General features: G+C 56.8%; 1 protein-coding gene across 4 annotated transcripts in view; it reads left to right on the forward strand.

The window, feature by feature from the left end:
- TNS4 (tensin 4) overlaps positions 1-12,772 on the forward strand; it is a 20,277-nt gene continuing 7,505 nt past the window's right edge. Inside the window, exons 1-4 of one of the 4 annotated variants that reach the window (XM_056511834.1) lie at positions 1-875; positions 7,208-7,832; positions 11,261-11,687; positions 11,848-12,263. In XM_056511834.1, coding sequence (XP_056367809.1) covers positions 7,337-7,832; positions 11,261-11,687; positions 11,848-12,263 — 1,339 coding nt within the window. In that variant the 5' untranslated portion in view covers positions 1-875; positions 7,208-7,336. The remainder of the gene's footprint in view (positions 876-7,207; positions 7,833-11,260; positions 11,688-11,847; positions 12,264-12,772) is intronic. The other 3 variants (XM_056511832.1, XM_056511833.1, XM_056511831.1) reach the window with 3 other exon arrangements.

The following is a 12,772-nucleotide window of genomic DNA, read 5'->3' on the forward strand; positions in this document are numbered from 1 at the left end:
TTGGGGGTTATTTATTATCCCCTGCTCCCCATGTGGGAGTGCTGAGTGCAGCAGTCAGGCCTGGCTGCTCTGGGCTGGACCCTGCAAACACTGATTTGAGACATGGTTACCTCTCAGTATGTTTTTCAGTCTTCTCCCTGCAATACAGCAGGGATAACAGTGCAGTGATGACAGCGTGGGCAGACCCTTGGATGGCGACAGATGCCCTTTAACCAGACTGTGATAATGTGTTTCCCTTTGAACCAATCTCCCTCCTCAAGGCAGCACCTTGGCCACGGGGCAGTGACACAGGACAGGCTGTCCCCTCCTTCACTGCTCCTCCCAGAAATGTGCCTGTGGTGCCTGCAGGACAAGCTGGTACCTCTGGAAACAAGCAGGAGGAACTCAACTCCGATGCTCCAGCTGGAGAGGAGTCTGTGCTTGTTGTTCCCTCTTCATTTATTGCCACAGCTGATTGGGGACAGGCTGAAGCTCAGTCCCCATCACTGCCCCTCTGACAGTGCCAGGGCTGAGGGCTGGGGATGCAGGGGCAGGCACAGCCCTTGGCAGCTGCAGCACCAGCTCCTCACCTGCCCCAGCAGTCACCGTGCTCTGCTCCAGCTGAAAGCCATCCCTGGCTGGAGGGGGCTCTGTGCCCGTGCCTGGAGCTCGGGGGACAGCCTGGCCCCTCACCAAACCCCAAACCCCGTGTCTGGGTCTGGCTTCCCTCTCGCACCACACCTGCGGGCACGGAGGGGCGGCGAGGCTCGGCCCAGGTGGGAGGGACCGCGCTCCCGTTAAATCCAAGCTCCTTGCACAGACCCACCCTTGTGCTTTATGAGCTCCAGGTGCTGCAGCGGCGCCGTGCAGGACTGGGGACGAGCCCTGCAGCCCAGGTACCTCCGAGTGCTCCTTCCAGGGCCGTCTCTGCCTTTGCCGTGCCTCTTCCAAGTCCTTTTATTCTTTCAGTTCTCATGCTAATGCTGCGTGCAGTTCGTATCAGTTCTTCCCTTCCGTGCTCCTCTTGCTGCTGCTTTGCATTTAGCTGGAGATTATTCTTGTGCCTTGGGAGGAATCTGCTGCAGGGATCTCAAATAAGTCAAGAGGTGGTTGTTCCTGCCCCAGCAGTGCTGCTGGTGGGCAGAACTGAGCCGTGGTGATCCAGGGTGGGGAAGGCTCCTGGATAATGCTGGGAGCAGTGGTATGGAATTAAGCATATTGCTCTGCTGAGGTTCTGAGGTTTTCTCAGTCATCCATGGGGTTTATGACAGGAGCAATTACCTTTCTTACCCTTTTGAAGCCTATTTAAGATTTCCAGTGGTGTTTGTTGTCTGTGCATGTGTCCAAGTGCATGTTTCCTCTGCTGCCTCGAGTGAGCTCAGCTGAGGTGAAGTGGCTGGCATTGTGTGCTCCAATGTCTCCTTCCTCCCTGTGGGAGGCTGTGGTGTGGGAATTGTGGGGAGCTCAGGGCAATAAAAGTGCCACGTGGGAGCAGAGGTGTCAGTGGTTGGGGCAGAGGTTTGTGTGGGGCACCGAGTTACTCAGGCTCTTGTGGTACCACTGAACCTTCTTAAGCCACAGCCAGCCAGGAAGGTCAAAGCCCTGGGAATGGGGTCAGTAACAAAAATGATGTGAAACCAAAACCAAGTTCTGGGTCTCCATCTTTGTGTGAGAGGAGAGGGATTATGGAGGATGGTATAGAAGCTGTGCAGCCAGGGCTCCAGGTGGGAGTGCTGGGATCTGCTGCAGCTCTAGGTAGATATATTGGGAGGAAAATGGAGTCTGAGGAGAGGAGGAAGAGAATCTAGTCCCACCTCTAGTGCTTAGACCCAAGGGAAGAGGCTGAAGCATGTTCTGGTGCTTCAGGAGGTTTCCAGGCCTGGGTGCAGTGCTGTGCCCTGCAGGGGATGTGCCCAGGCCAGCACAGATGCTCAGGGCCCTTCTGAAACACCTGCAGTGTGCAGAGCCCCCTGTGCAGCAGCTGCCATCCTCTCCCTCCCCTGGGCACTCCTGAAATGCAGGGAAACAGCCTCTGATGCTGCAGATCCTGTCTGATGCTGCCTAGCGAGTCCCACAAGGGCTGGAGGGAGATCTTCCCATGGTCTCAGAGAAAAAACATCCTGGCTGGTGCTCCGAGGAGCTCCTTAGTGTCTGTTCCTGTAACTCCTCTCAAACATTCTTAGGATTTGCTAATTTAGCCTATTTTTAGACAGACACCCTGCTCTAAAGACATGATTGTCCCCGAGCCTCCCATGTCAACTGCTCACCCACAAAGAGGGGAGGGGAAACTTCTCCTGCTGTGCTGGGACCTCTCTTGGAAAGGAGGACCAGGCTCTGTGCTGATCCTGTACCCAGAGAAGCTCTTGCCAGAGGGGAAAGAGCTGTCCCGGGAGAGGAGAAGGCTGTGAGGCAGAGGGAGGGGGAGCTGCTGGAGCAGCGATTTCAACATTGTAATAACCCGCCTCCTCCGAAAGCCTGGAGACCCTTCCAGAAGTCTGAAATATTGCTAAACAAGCAGCACTGCGGGAGGGGGGGGTCGCTGGGGGTGGGTGGTCCTGCTGTGGATGCTCTCGGGTTGCTGGGGAGGGTTTTTCTTTGCTCCATCAAAACATCCTGCTCTGGCACTGCTCATGCGGGTGCTGCCCCATCGAGCAGCTCCGGGGGCTGGTCAGATACCAAGATGCTGTCTGGGATTTCATAAACGCTTCTTTTTCTTGCTGCGGAGATGTCTGAGCGAGGGAGGAGGCTCTGACAGACTCCCCTTCTCCCCCGGAGAGGGAGGCAGCCCCTCCTCGGGCACCAGGTGCTGGAACCCCCCGGAGCTGGGTTTATTAATATCTGCCATGCGATACCGCGGCTCTCCCTGCTCTGCAGGGAAAACACAGCATAACCATGGGAACTTTCTTCCTCACCCCGCTCAGCACGCCCCTCTAATCCAGGCAAGCCGCCCGCAGCCCTCGCGGTGATTAAACTGTGCATAATGAGCTCTGGAAATCCTGGGTGTCCCAGCAGTTCCCTCTGCCCTTCCTGGCGAGGGGATGTGTAACAGGCTTGTCATCGGGACGCTCCCAGGGCTCACGTTGCAAGGAAAAACAAGCGGGCTTGGCAGCTGGCTGAGCTGTTTTGGGGTCTGCGCAGACAGGGAGCGAGGCTGTGTCCCGGCTCGGGTGTCTGAGCTGCAAATAACCGCGCTGGGACAGCGTGCAGCTGGGGCGATGCTGCGGGGCAGTGATGGTGCCAGGGCAGAGCCAGCCCGGGGATGGGGGTCCCGGGGGTCCCGCAGCCCAGGCAGGAGGGATTTGCTCTGTGTGGATCGCCAAGCGAGGCTGGGGGGTCCCCGAAATCCCGCAGCCCAAGCCGGAGGGATTTGCTCCGTGTGGATCCCCGGGCAGGGTTGGGGATCCCGGAGCCCCCGCAGTCCAAGCAGGAGGAACTTCTGCTTAATTTACAACTCAAATGATGTTCAAACTGTTCTGATTTGTGTTCATGAAGAATTTAATTGAAATTTTCAAAAATGTAAACTAGAAATCTATCACAATTTGGTTTGAAGGGAAAGTTAAAATACCGATAATAAATCTGCAAGGCATAAACTTGCAAGCTTTTTCTTTAAAGAAATTCAAAACTTATTAATTTATATTGAGGGCGTTGCAAATACTTAGAAGCTGGATTTTTAAAAAATAATTAACTACAGAAAAAGTAAAACTGGATGTTGATATTTGGACAAGTGTCGGCTCTGTGTGGATCCCCTGGCGAGGCTGGCGGGTCCCCGGGCTCCCCGAAATCCCGCAGCCCGAGCAGGAGGGACTTTGCTCCGTGTGGATCCCCGGGCTCGGCCGTGCCCGGCGGGTTTGCTTGGGAAGGGTTGCGGTTATCGAGCGAGCCGGGGTGTGCCGGCACAGCCCTGGCTCCAGGGCACCCTGCTTGTGCCAGCCGCGCCCTGCAGCCCTCCGGAGGCAGCGCCCACCTCCTGCCCCGCCTGGCTGCTGCGGTGCCAGTCCTGACACCCCGAGCCCGGCTCCTTTTCCTGCCAAGCTGGGTTTACCGGGCTGAGCTGCAGCTCCAGCCCCACAGCCTGGGGCTCCTGCTACAGCAGGCAGGTCCCTCGCTGAGGACATTTCTGAGAGGGTCCATCTGCGTGTGAAATCTGTGATCTGTCCCCCCTCAGCTCAGAGAGAGTTGTGTTACACAGTCTGCTTCCAGTAGTAGAAACTCTGCAGTTTCCAGTCTGGATGTGGTTGTGCCAGCTTATTTCCATCTCCTTCTGTTCTAGCCTTGACTTAGCTGAGACAACAGAGCTGCTTCCCTGGAATTTCCACACAGCCAGTGGATCTCCCAGCCCTGGCTGAGCCAGCCTGTCCAGGCATGGCTGCAGTGCTGGGGTTCCCTCTGCCAGGGCTGCTCTGATTCTGTCCCAGAGCTCACTCTGCTGCTGCCACAGAGCCCAGGCCTGGCTCGTGGCACAGTGTGGATATTTGTGACACAGGTTCCTGCCTGTGCCTGGCCTCTCTTCCCTGCCCAGGGGGCACAGCCAGACCCTGCCCAGCCCTCTCTGGCCTGTGCATGGGACACTGACATTCCTGGGACACTGCCATTCCCAGTGGCTCTGGGGAGGTCCTGATACCTGTGGGCAGCATTTACCTGTCCATGGCTGTGCCAGCCACCACAGGATTCACCTCAGCCCTTGTCTGTGCACAAGAGCCTGCACCGAGGTCAGAATTCCTGTAAGGAGCCTGGGAGACCTCTCACTTCAACCCAGAGAAGAGAAAGGAGGAGAAATGAGGTTTGGAGGCTAATTCTGGCAGCATCACACATGAGAAAGATCAAAAACTCGGGGCAGGAGTACAAGAAAGGAAGGAAGCTGTTGCGTGCATGCTCCTGGAAGCCCCGGCAGCCCTGGTTCATGCATCCTGCACGTTATTTCTGTACCTACTTAAATTAAAACCAGCCTTGTCTTGCGGATGCTGACTGGAGCCAGGCAGTTCTTCTCCCCAGGGGAGAATCCAATTTTCACTCCATCTCACTTGTGTTTTTGACCTGGAATGACTCTTCTTTTTATATTTAATGAACGCTCCCTCCGAGCCTTGTGCCACACTGCGCTTCTCACGCAGAGCTGGCGGTGCTGTGGCACACGCTGCCCCCAGGCAGGAGACCTTGGGTGGTTTCCCAAGGTGGGCATCTGCTTACCTGGGCTCTGACCACCCCCTAGCAGAGCTGTGCTGTCACTCGACCAGAGGTGACACCAAGTTCTGGACAGAGCTCTGGCACAGCCAGCCCAGCTGCTGTGGGAAAGGGGGTTGGGTCCCAGCCTTCTCCTGCTTCCACTGGGGGCTGGAAATGCCAAGGAAGAGCCACGTGCTGGTGGCAGGGAGGGCAGTCAAAGGAGAAACCCCACTACCTGCAGCCCCTCACCCACCTGCCCCCCCCAATTTCTGGCAGATCCCTTCACAGCTGGTTCTCCATAGGGAAAACTGGCTCCAGACTCAGTCCATCTCCTCTGGGAACTGAGGCAGACTGGCTCCAGCAGCATAGCCCCAAATTCCCAGCGGTTCCCACCTCTAGGAATAATTAGCAACAATTCAGAGGTGCTTTGGACCTGTCTAATTCAGGCAGCAGAGGTGCTTCCCTCCCTGCAGCCCAGCCCTGCTCCCGAGCCGTTCCTATGCCTCTCCTGTAACTAAAACCTCGCAGGGCTCAGGAGACACGGCGGGGGCCGGGCTGACAGGAAGGTAAATGGGGTTTGAGGTATTTATTCACTCCTGCAGCTCCCCGTGCTCTCGGAAGCCCTGAGAGGGCTTTACCTGCTGGTACTCGCCCGGGGCCGGGTGCTGACAGCAGCAGCAGACAGCAGCGATGTTTTGCTCTTAATTCCCTACACTTCATGAACCCGGGGTATTCTCTAGCAAGATACGGGGCTTCTCCGGGGTTATATAACTCGCCCAGGGCACAGCTGCTCTGTTTTGAGCCACCCTCCGTGGCTGCTCTCGACACCTGGCGGGGCAGTTAGTCACCGATTACCGTCAGTGACGCAGGCACAGCCCAGCTTGCCCGCACCCACGGGGCTGAGGGACTGCCTGCCTTGGGGCAGCGTGTCTCCTTCCCAATCCTGTGACTCCATCGTTAATCAGCCCAGGATAAGAGAGTAAATAAGTCTGTGTTGGAGACCGATGCAGGGCAGGACAAATATTTTATGAAGTGTGCCCCTCTGTGGGTGTCACACAGCGGATCTGCACGGGATGTGGAGAGGGAGCTGTGAGCTGTGGCATTAACTGCTGCCAGCAAACCTTCTGCATCTCTGGATACCCCACCAGTGCCCTCCCAGACCAGAGACGATGGTGTGGTGCTGGCACAGGGAATGTGCTGGGCCTGGACGTCCCCAGCATGGAGATGCTGGGCTTGGCTGCCACAGTGGGTACAGAGGGGGATGGGGTTATTGCCTTCATCCCAAACCAAAGGAGTGAGGGTCCCTCTGTGTTTGGTGGCAGCAGGAGGGACAGCTCCTGCCAGGCAGGAGGGGAACAGCAGCTGGAGGAACCCCATTTGATTGCTGATACAGCAGGACAACTTCCCCACCTCCAACCAGCCTCCCAAAACTCTTTTCCCAGACCCCTGAGGGAAGCCGACCTCATTCCATAGGGGTTTATAATGGGGAATAAAGAAATACTTTCTGCCTAAAGTAAACCCAGGGAGTATCCAAAATGTATTTGCAGTCAGATTTCTTGAGCAGCACCATGAGTGAGGCAGCAGCCACGTCCGCAGGCTTCCAGACTTGTGTTGTACCAGGAAAATAAAATCCTGGATTAGCTGTACACCCACTTGCAGGACACTGCCCTGGCAGGCAGCTCCAGCTCTCTGCCCTGCAGGGCTCCAGGCTTGCTGGCTGCCCTTGGATGGCTCCTGTGGGTCAGGGTCCCATGGGAAGGTTGTTAGAGTCTTCATTTCATTCTTAATCCAGAAAATTAGCAAATAAAAGCAGGGTTCCATTTTAGGCCTTTGAATCCTGAAAAGCTGTTGCCAATGAGTCTTTAATGTGCTTGCCTGTCTGTACTGTGGCACTGGGAGCTGGAGGGGGTGGAAAAGCAGGACAGGGTGACTTGTTTTCATGAGTTGAATTCCAGCTTTCACTCCAAATCCCCGTTTTTATAGTTTTTACAGTTTTTATAGACTTTTCCGCTGAATCTGCTGCTGCCCGGGGCATGCCTGTGTAACCGCTCCTCTCTGCATTCCTCAGATTCTTATTCCGCTGGAGACCGGATTGGAGACGGGGTCTGAGGTCCCTGGTGGAGGAGAGGAGGCGAGGAGGAGGAGAAGGAGGAGGTTTCCCTTGGCCTCTAAGCTGTGAAACCGGAAAACCAAAAGCATGTCCCAGGTCATAGAATCCCACGTGCTGCGTGTTGGGCAGACTGTGTGCATTTCCTCACCGGAGGAGAGCAAGAGCCTGAGCCCTGCAGGGTACCCAGGCTGCTCCAGGCTGCCAGGCAAGTACATCTACTACTCCACAGAGGCCTGGACTGAGCCCCCCTCCATGGGGCACCCCAAAACTCGCCTGCTCCCCAGCGGGAGAGCGCACGGAGCCCAGCCTGTGCCAGAGCAGGGGAAGGGCCAGCAGAGTTCCTCCCTGGAGAGACCCCCTGCCCCGTGCCAGCCCGAGGAGCAGGAGAGCACCAGCGTGGACACTGAGGCTCAGCCCATGTCGCCCTCCCTGGATGTCACCATAGAGACTCTCAACAAGATGATTCTAGAAATCGACCCCACCTTCCAGCCGCTGCCCTGCCGGCCGCTGAAGGATGCAGCCCCGCCTGCTGCTGCTCAGGGTGACACGGTGGCCACCAAGAAGCAGGAGCTGGAGGCAATAGGTGAGGCAAGGGCAGCGCTGGGGCTGTGGAGCTGGTGGAGCTCCCATTGGTGAAACTCTCTGCCAGAGCCTGGGGCAGAGGGGTCGGGCACTCTCCCATCCCCTGGACGCACACAAGGTCCTGTGCTGCTGGGGAGGCTGGAAATGGGCATCAGGGGCATTCCCCACTGTCCCCAGGGGGATGAGCGTGAGGGAATGTTTCCTGACATCAGGGTTCCATATTAAGGAGCAGGACAGGCTGCAAATCCAAGCTCTGCCTTATTCCTGTGTTCCACCCTGGTCTGATCACTGTTGACATGTCTCACTGTTGACTGCTTAAAGGGGTCCAGAAGAGAACTAGGAAAACAGCCTTTTGTTCTACCTGGTGTTCATTTCCCTGTGTTTGTAGAAAACAATTCCCATGACAAATGGGACTTGCAGCTCTTGGAAAACTTCTAATCCCAGTTGTCACCACCAGTGGCTGGCCCTGGGCTCTGGGTGCCCAGTGGGGACCCTTCTCCCTCCAAGGGCAGCAGAGCCTTTCCCAGGGTCACACTTGACCTGTGGGAGCACATGGATTTGCAGCCAGAATTCCAGAGCCCTGGGCTAAGGTATTGAGTGTTGCACAACCATCCCATTTAAGTGTTCCCAACTCTTTTGCCAGGGAAATTCTTTTTGCAGGGATTGTGCACTCCCTGGGCAGCATACCTGGCATAGGCAAGGCACCAGCAGCACATACCAGCCCTGTCTCTGCTCACCAGTGCCTTATATGAACCCTTGAGCAACTCTTCCCTGTCATCCCTGCAACCCAAGCTCTGCTTTGTGAGCTGCTCCTGATCCAAGTATTCCTGCCTGGGCTCTCCTGCTCATTTTAGGTGTTCAACACCCTGTGCACAGGCAGCCCCAGCACATGGGGAGCTGACACTGCTGACAGGTCTAGAATAGTTCAGGTGCCTCAGGTCTCCCTGCTTCCCAAAGCCTTGTTGCCTGTCCCTGTCTTTACACACAGAAACACCCTGACAGTCACTCCCCAGGCTTCTTTCCACCATAAGGTCAAGTGTGAGGATGTTAAAGACAAGAAAAAAATTCAGTTCTCCCTGACCCCTCATGCAAACATGAGAATAGTGGGGCTGGAGAAGGATGAGGTGGGTGTGACTGCAGGAGCCAGGCAATTCCAGAGCAGACAGTGTCCCTGCTTCCTGCTGGGATGGACAGGGTGGCCTTGCAGATAAAATACCGTGACAAAGTGCAGATACAGCTCTGGCTGTACAGCTCTGACCTACTCCACTGCCCCACTCCCTGCACTGCTGGAGCCCCAGCACACACAGGTAATGTGCTGCTGGTCTGGAGAATCTGGCTCCAAGTGTGGAACTGAACATCTGGAAAGCTGGCCATGAGTTCAGTGGGGAAAGCCTCACTTCAGCTTTCATTTTCTTTTAACAGCTTTTGGGTTTTTACAAAAACTTCCTCCTATAGTGCAGCGTTGCTGTTCACTACCTCCTGCTGCCCCAGCCCTGCAAGCTGTGCCCTGCTGGAGGGTGGCAGGGACTGATGGTGCCCAAGAGAGGTGACATGGACCTGTTCTTGTCTAGTGGAGACCATGAGGAAGCTTCAAACATGTACTCGATCCTGGTGGGTCCCTTCCAACTCAGTCCATGGTTCTGTGAAATGCTGCAGCAACAGGAGGCATGTTCATGAGAGGCATTATTCCCTCTGGATCCTTCCAGTTCCTAGAGGAGAAAGGGGATGTCAGATCTCAGCTTGCGTGACATCTGGGCTCCTTGTTTGTGGCCCTTTTGCCACTCCTTGATGCTGGAAAACTTGCCAAGGTCTTGAGCAAATATTTGAGGTTTAACCACAGGTGATAAGAGGAGCAAAGGAAGAGAAGTAGGAGGTAAAAGGCCTCCTGAGCCTGGTGCACAGATACTTGTCAGCTCTTTAAAGGGCAATTAAAATCCCCATTTCTTTCTCCTTTTGGGGAGACATTGACAAAAATAATCGGGCCAGCTCTCTGCAAGGGTTTGTGCCCTGGAACCAGGACACAGAGCTGCCCGAGGCTGGGCTCTGGAGGAGCTGCTGCTGGCAGGGAGGCTGTGGAGGGGCAAGGCTCTGGCTCTGGCTCTGGCTCTGGCTCTGGCTCTGGCTCTGGCTCTGGCTCTGGCTCTGTCCTGCCATGATCCAGCTGGGGATGAGCCTCTGGCTCACCCAGCACCTCTTTGGTGCTCATGGCTGGCTGTGTGCATCCAGTCCAGTGCTGGGATTGGCACAGAGAAGGGGCTCAGGGTAACTCCTGTTACTGCCCTGTGCTTTTCCTGCTCATCCAGCTCCGTGGCCCAGAGCTCAGGTTGTTGCTTGCAGTAGCCAGGGCCAGCAGGTCCATCAGGACCTGTCACACCCTGGGCAGGGAGCTCAGGGCTGTCAGAGCAGTTTGTCTTTGCTGCAGCAAAAAGGATTTTCCCTCTTAAAGGTGGAGAAATACCTTTGAGAAGGGGAACTTTCCTGAACTCCATGGCAGGGCAAGAACCAGGCACTGAAAGCAAAGCTGGGCAGGTCCAGACTGGAAGGGAGGTGCACATCTCTGGCACTGGAGTGATTAACCACCAGAGCAGCTTCCCTGGGATGGGATGAATCTGCCATTGCTGCAAGCACTCAAATCAAGTCTGTCTCTTGCTAAAAGGGCTCTTCCAGCTCAGCCAGAAATGCTGGCTTTGTCCAAGGAAGGACATGCATCAGGCACCCCTGGTGAGGTTCCACTGAGAGTTTGGGACAGGAGATGCTCTGCCAGGTGTGTTCCCAGTCACTAATGGAAAGTGGAGGGGCTGGCTCTGAGCACAAACAGAGGAAGGAAGAATCCCACAGAGATTCACACAGGGATTTTCCTTGCAAGTTACTTCTCTAGAGAGATTTGTGCAGGGTGGGAGAAAGGAGGAGGGAGCAGCCAGCTCTTGCCTGTCCTAGTGAACAGCAAGAGCATTGTAACTGCTTCTGTCCCACGTGGATTTCCTCTGCCTCACTGCCCAGTGGGGATGGGAGCCCAGTTGTCACCAGGTGACATCCCCTGCCCTCTGCCCAGGGTGGGCAGGGCCACCCTCCCAAGCTGACATCACCCCGGGGGGAGCAGCCAGGTGTTTTTCTCTTGAGTCAGGTACAAACAGAGCAGCTGCTGGAAGGAACACCCTCCTCTGGCTGCAGGTCCGGGCAGGTCCTGGCTGGGAGGGGGGGTCTGAGCAGCCAGACGTGACCGCACGTAACCCCCTTCCCTGGGAGCCTGCCAGCACCTGGGGGGTCACTTCACCTCGGGGTCTGTGGGGAATCTGCACTCACAAAGGTACTGCTGGACCCCCAGCCCTGCAGAGAGGGAGCCAGAATTCACAGCAGGAAGAGCAGACATTTTCCTCACAGAGCTTTTGCACACCATATCCTTCATGACCTCTCTCTCTCTCTCTGCAGACATCAAGTACATAGAGCTGACACCGGGCAGAGCCTCGGGGCCTGACCTGCCACAGGGCTCCCCCAGCCCTTCAGGCACCCCCTTCTCCAGGTCCCCCCAGCCCAACACCTTCCTGCCTCAAAAAGGGGCACTGGGAGGCAAATACAGCACCAGTGACAGCGTGGTTTTCTCCAGCCCTCCCGGACCCTCGAGCCCCCAGCTGGCTGCCCTGAGCTGCAGCAAAGCATCTGAGAGCACCAGTGCAGCCTGGCAGTGCCTGGCAGGACAGACAGACACAGCCTCCTGCAGCCCTGGGGCCCTCAGCACCTCCCCAGGTGCTGACAACCTGCTGAAGCCCGTGCAGGTGTTGAGGGCCCAGCAAAGGGGCAGCTGGGTGTCCCAGCTCTCCACCAGCCCTGGCTCTGACACCAGCTACATCCTGGGCAGGTAAATGCCACCTGTGCCTGCTGCAGAGGGCACAGGGCAGTACCCAAATCCCTCACTCATTCCTTGGGCTGGGAGGTGATGCCCTGCAGGGCTGTGCAGTGGCTGGGATGGTCTCTGTGTGTGAGCAGCCCCTGATCTCTGCTCTGTCTCCCTCCTGCAGCAGCACCCACTCACTCCACAACGAGGATTCGGACACTTCAGCTGCTGCCTCCCCATCCACCGCCAGCTCCCTGGGCAGCCCCTGCTCCCCCTCCTCTGGCATCGTGTCTCACTCCAGGGAAGCTTTTGCCCAGAGCCCCCCACACCCCCGGGCAGGCAGCTCCCCCAGCTGCAGCACCTCCCTGGCCCAGAAGGGCCAGGCCAGCAGCTGCCCCCCCTCCATCCTCCCCTCTGCCGCTGACATCCCGGTGCTGCTGGTGAACGGATGCCTGGAGCACGGAGATGGACCCTCCCTGCTGGCCAGAGCCCCTCCCAGCTCTGCCTCACAGCCCCCCCTGGCCGGCTCCAGCGCAGCCCCCCGGCTCGGGGGGCTGAACAGCGCCCTGTCAGCGCCTGCCCTCAGCTGCCTCTCGGACAGTGAGTCATGGGGCAGGGTGGGGACGAGCTGCAGACCCCAAAAGCTGCTGGGGAAGGGGGAGCAAACCTCATTTTCCCTCTGCTTTAGCTGTGGGTTGTAGACACAAAGGATGAGAGGTCCTTGCTGTGTCTCCCCGTGGCCCAGGTGGTCTCCAGGTTGAGGCTGGTGACCCTGGATTAGCCACAGCCTTCTGCCCACCGGTGTCCTGGGGCATGGGCTCAGCAGCCAGGAATGCTCTGCACCCTGCAGGAGATGCAGATGCACCTGTTTATAGTCGCTGAGAATGAGAAGCATCATTCTGTCCAGTCCTGCTTGTTTGCAGAGCCACAAGGGCTGGGAGGAGGGCTTGGGGTTCCTGTTGGCTCTGAGGACACCAAAAGGTACCAGGGTTCACAGGGTCCCCCATTCAAGGGCAGACACTGGGGCTGTTGTTCTCTGGAGGAGATGAGCAGAGGCAGCTCTTGGGGCAGAGGATTTTAATTTGGATCATTATGGGAATGGCAGGAGT

This window comes from Oenanthe melanoleuca, chromosome 27 (assembly GCF_029582105.1).
Source record: "Oenanthe melanoleuca isolate GR-GAL-2019-014 chromosome 27, OMel1.0, whole genome shotgun sequence".
In the NCBI taxonomy this organism is placed as follows: Eukaryota; Metazoa; Chordata; class Aves; order Passeriformes; family Muscicapidae; genus Oenanthe; species Oenanthe melanoleuca.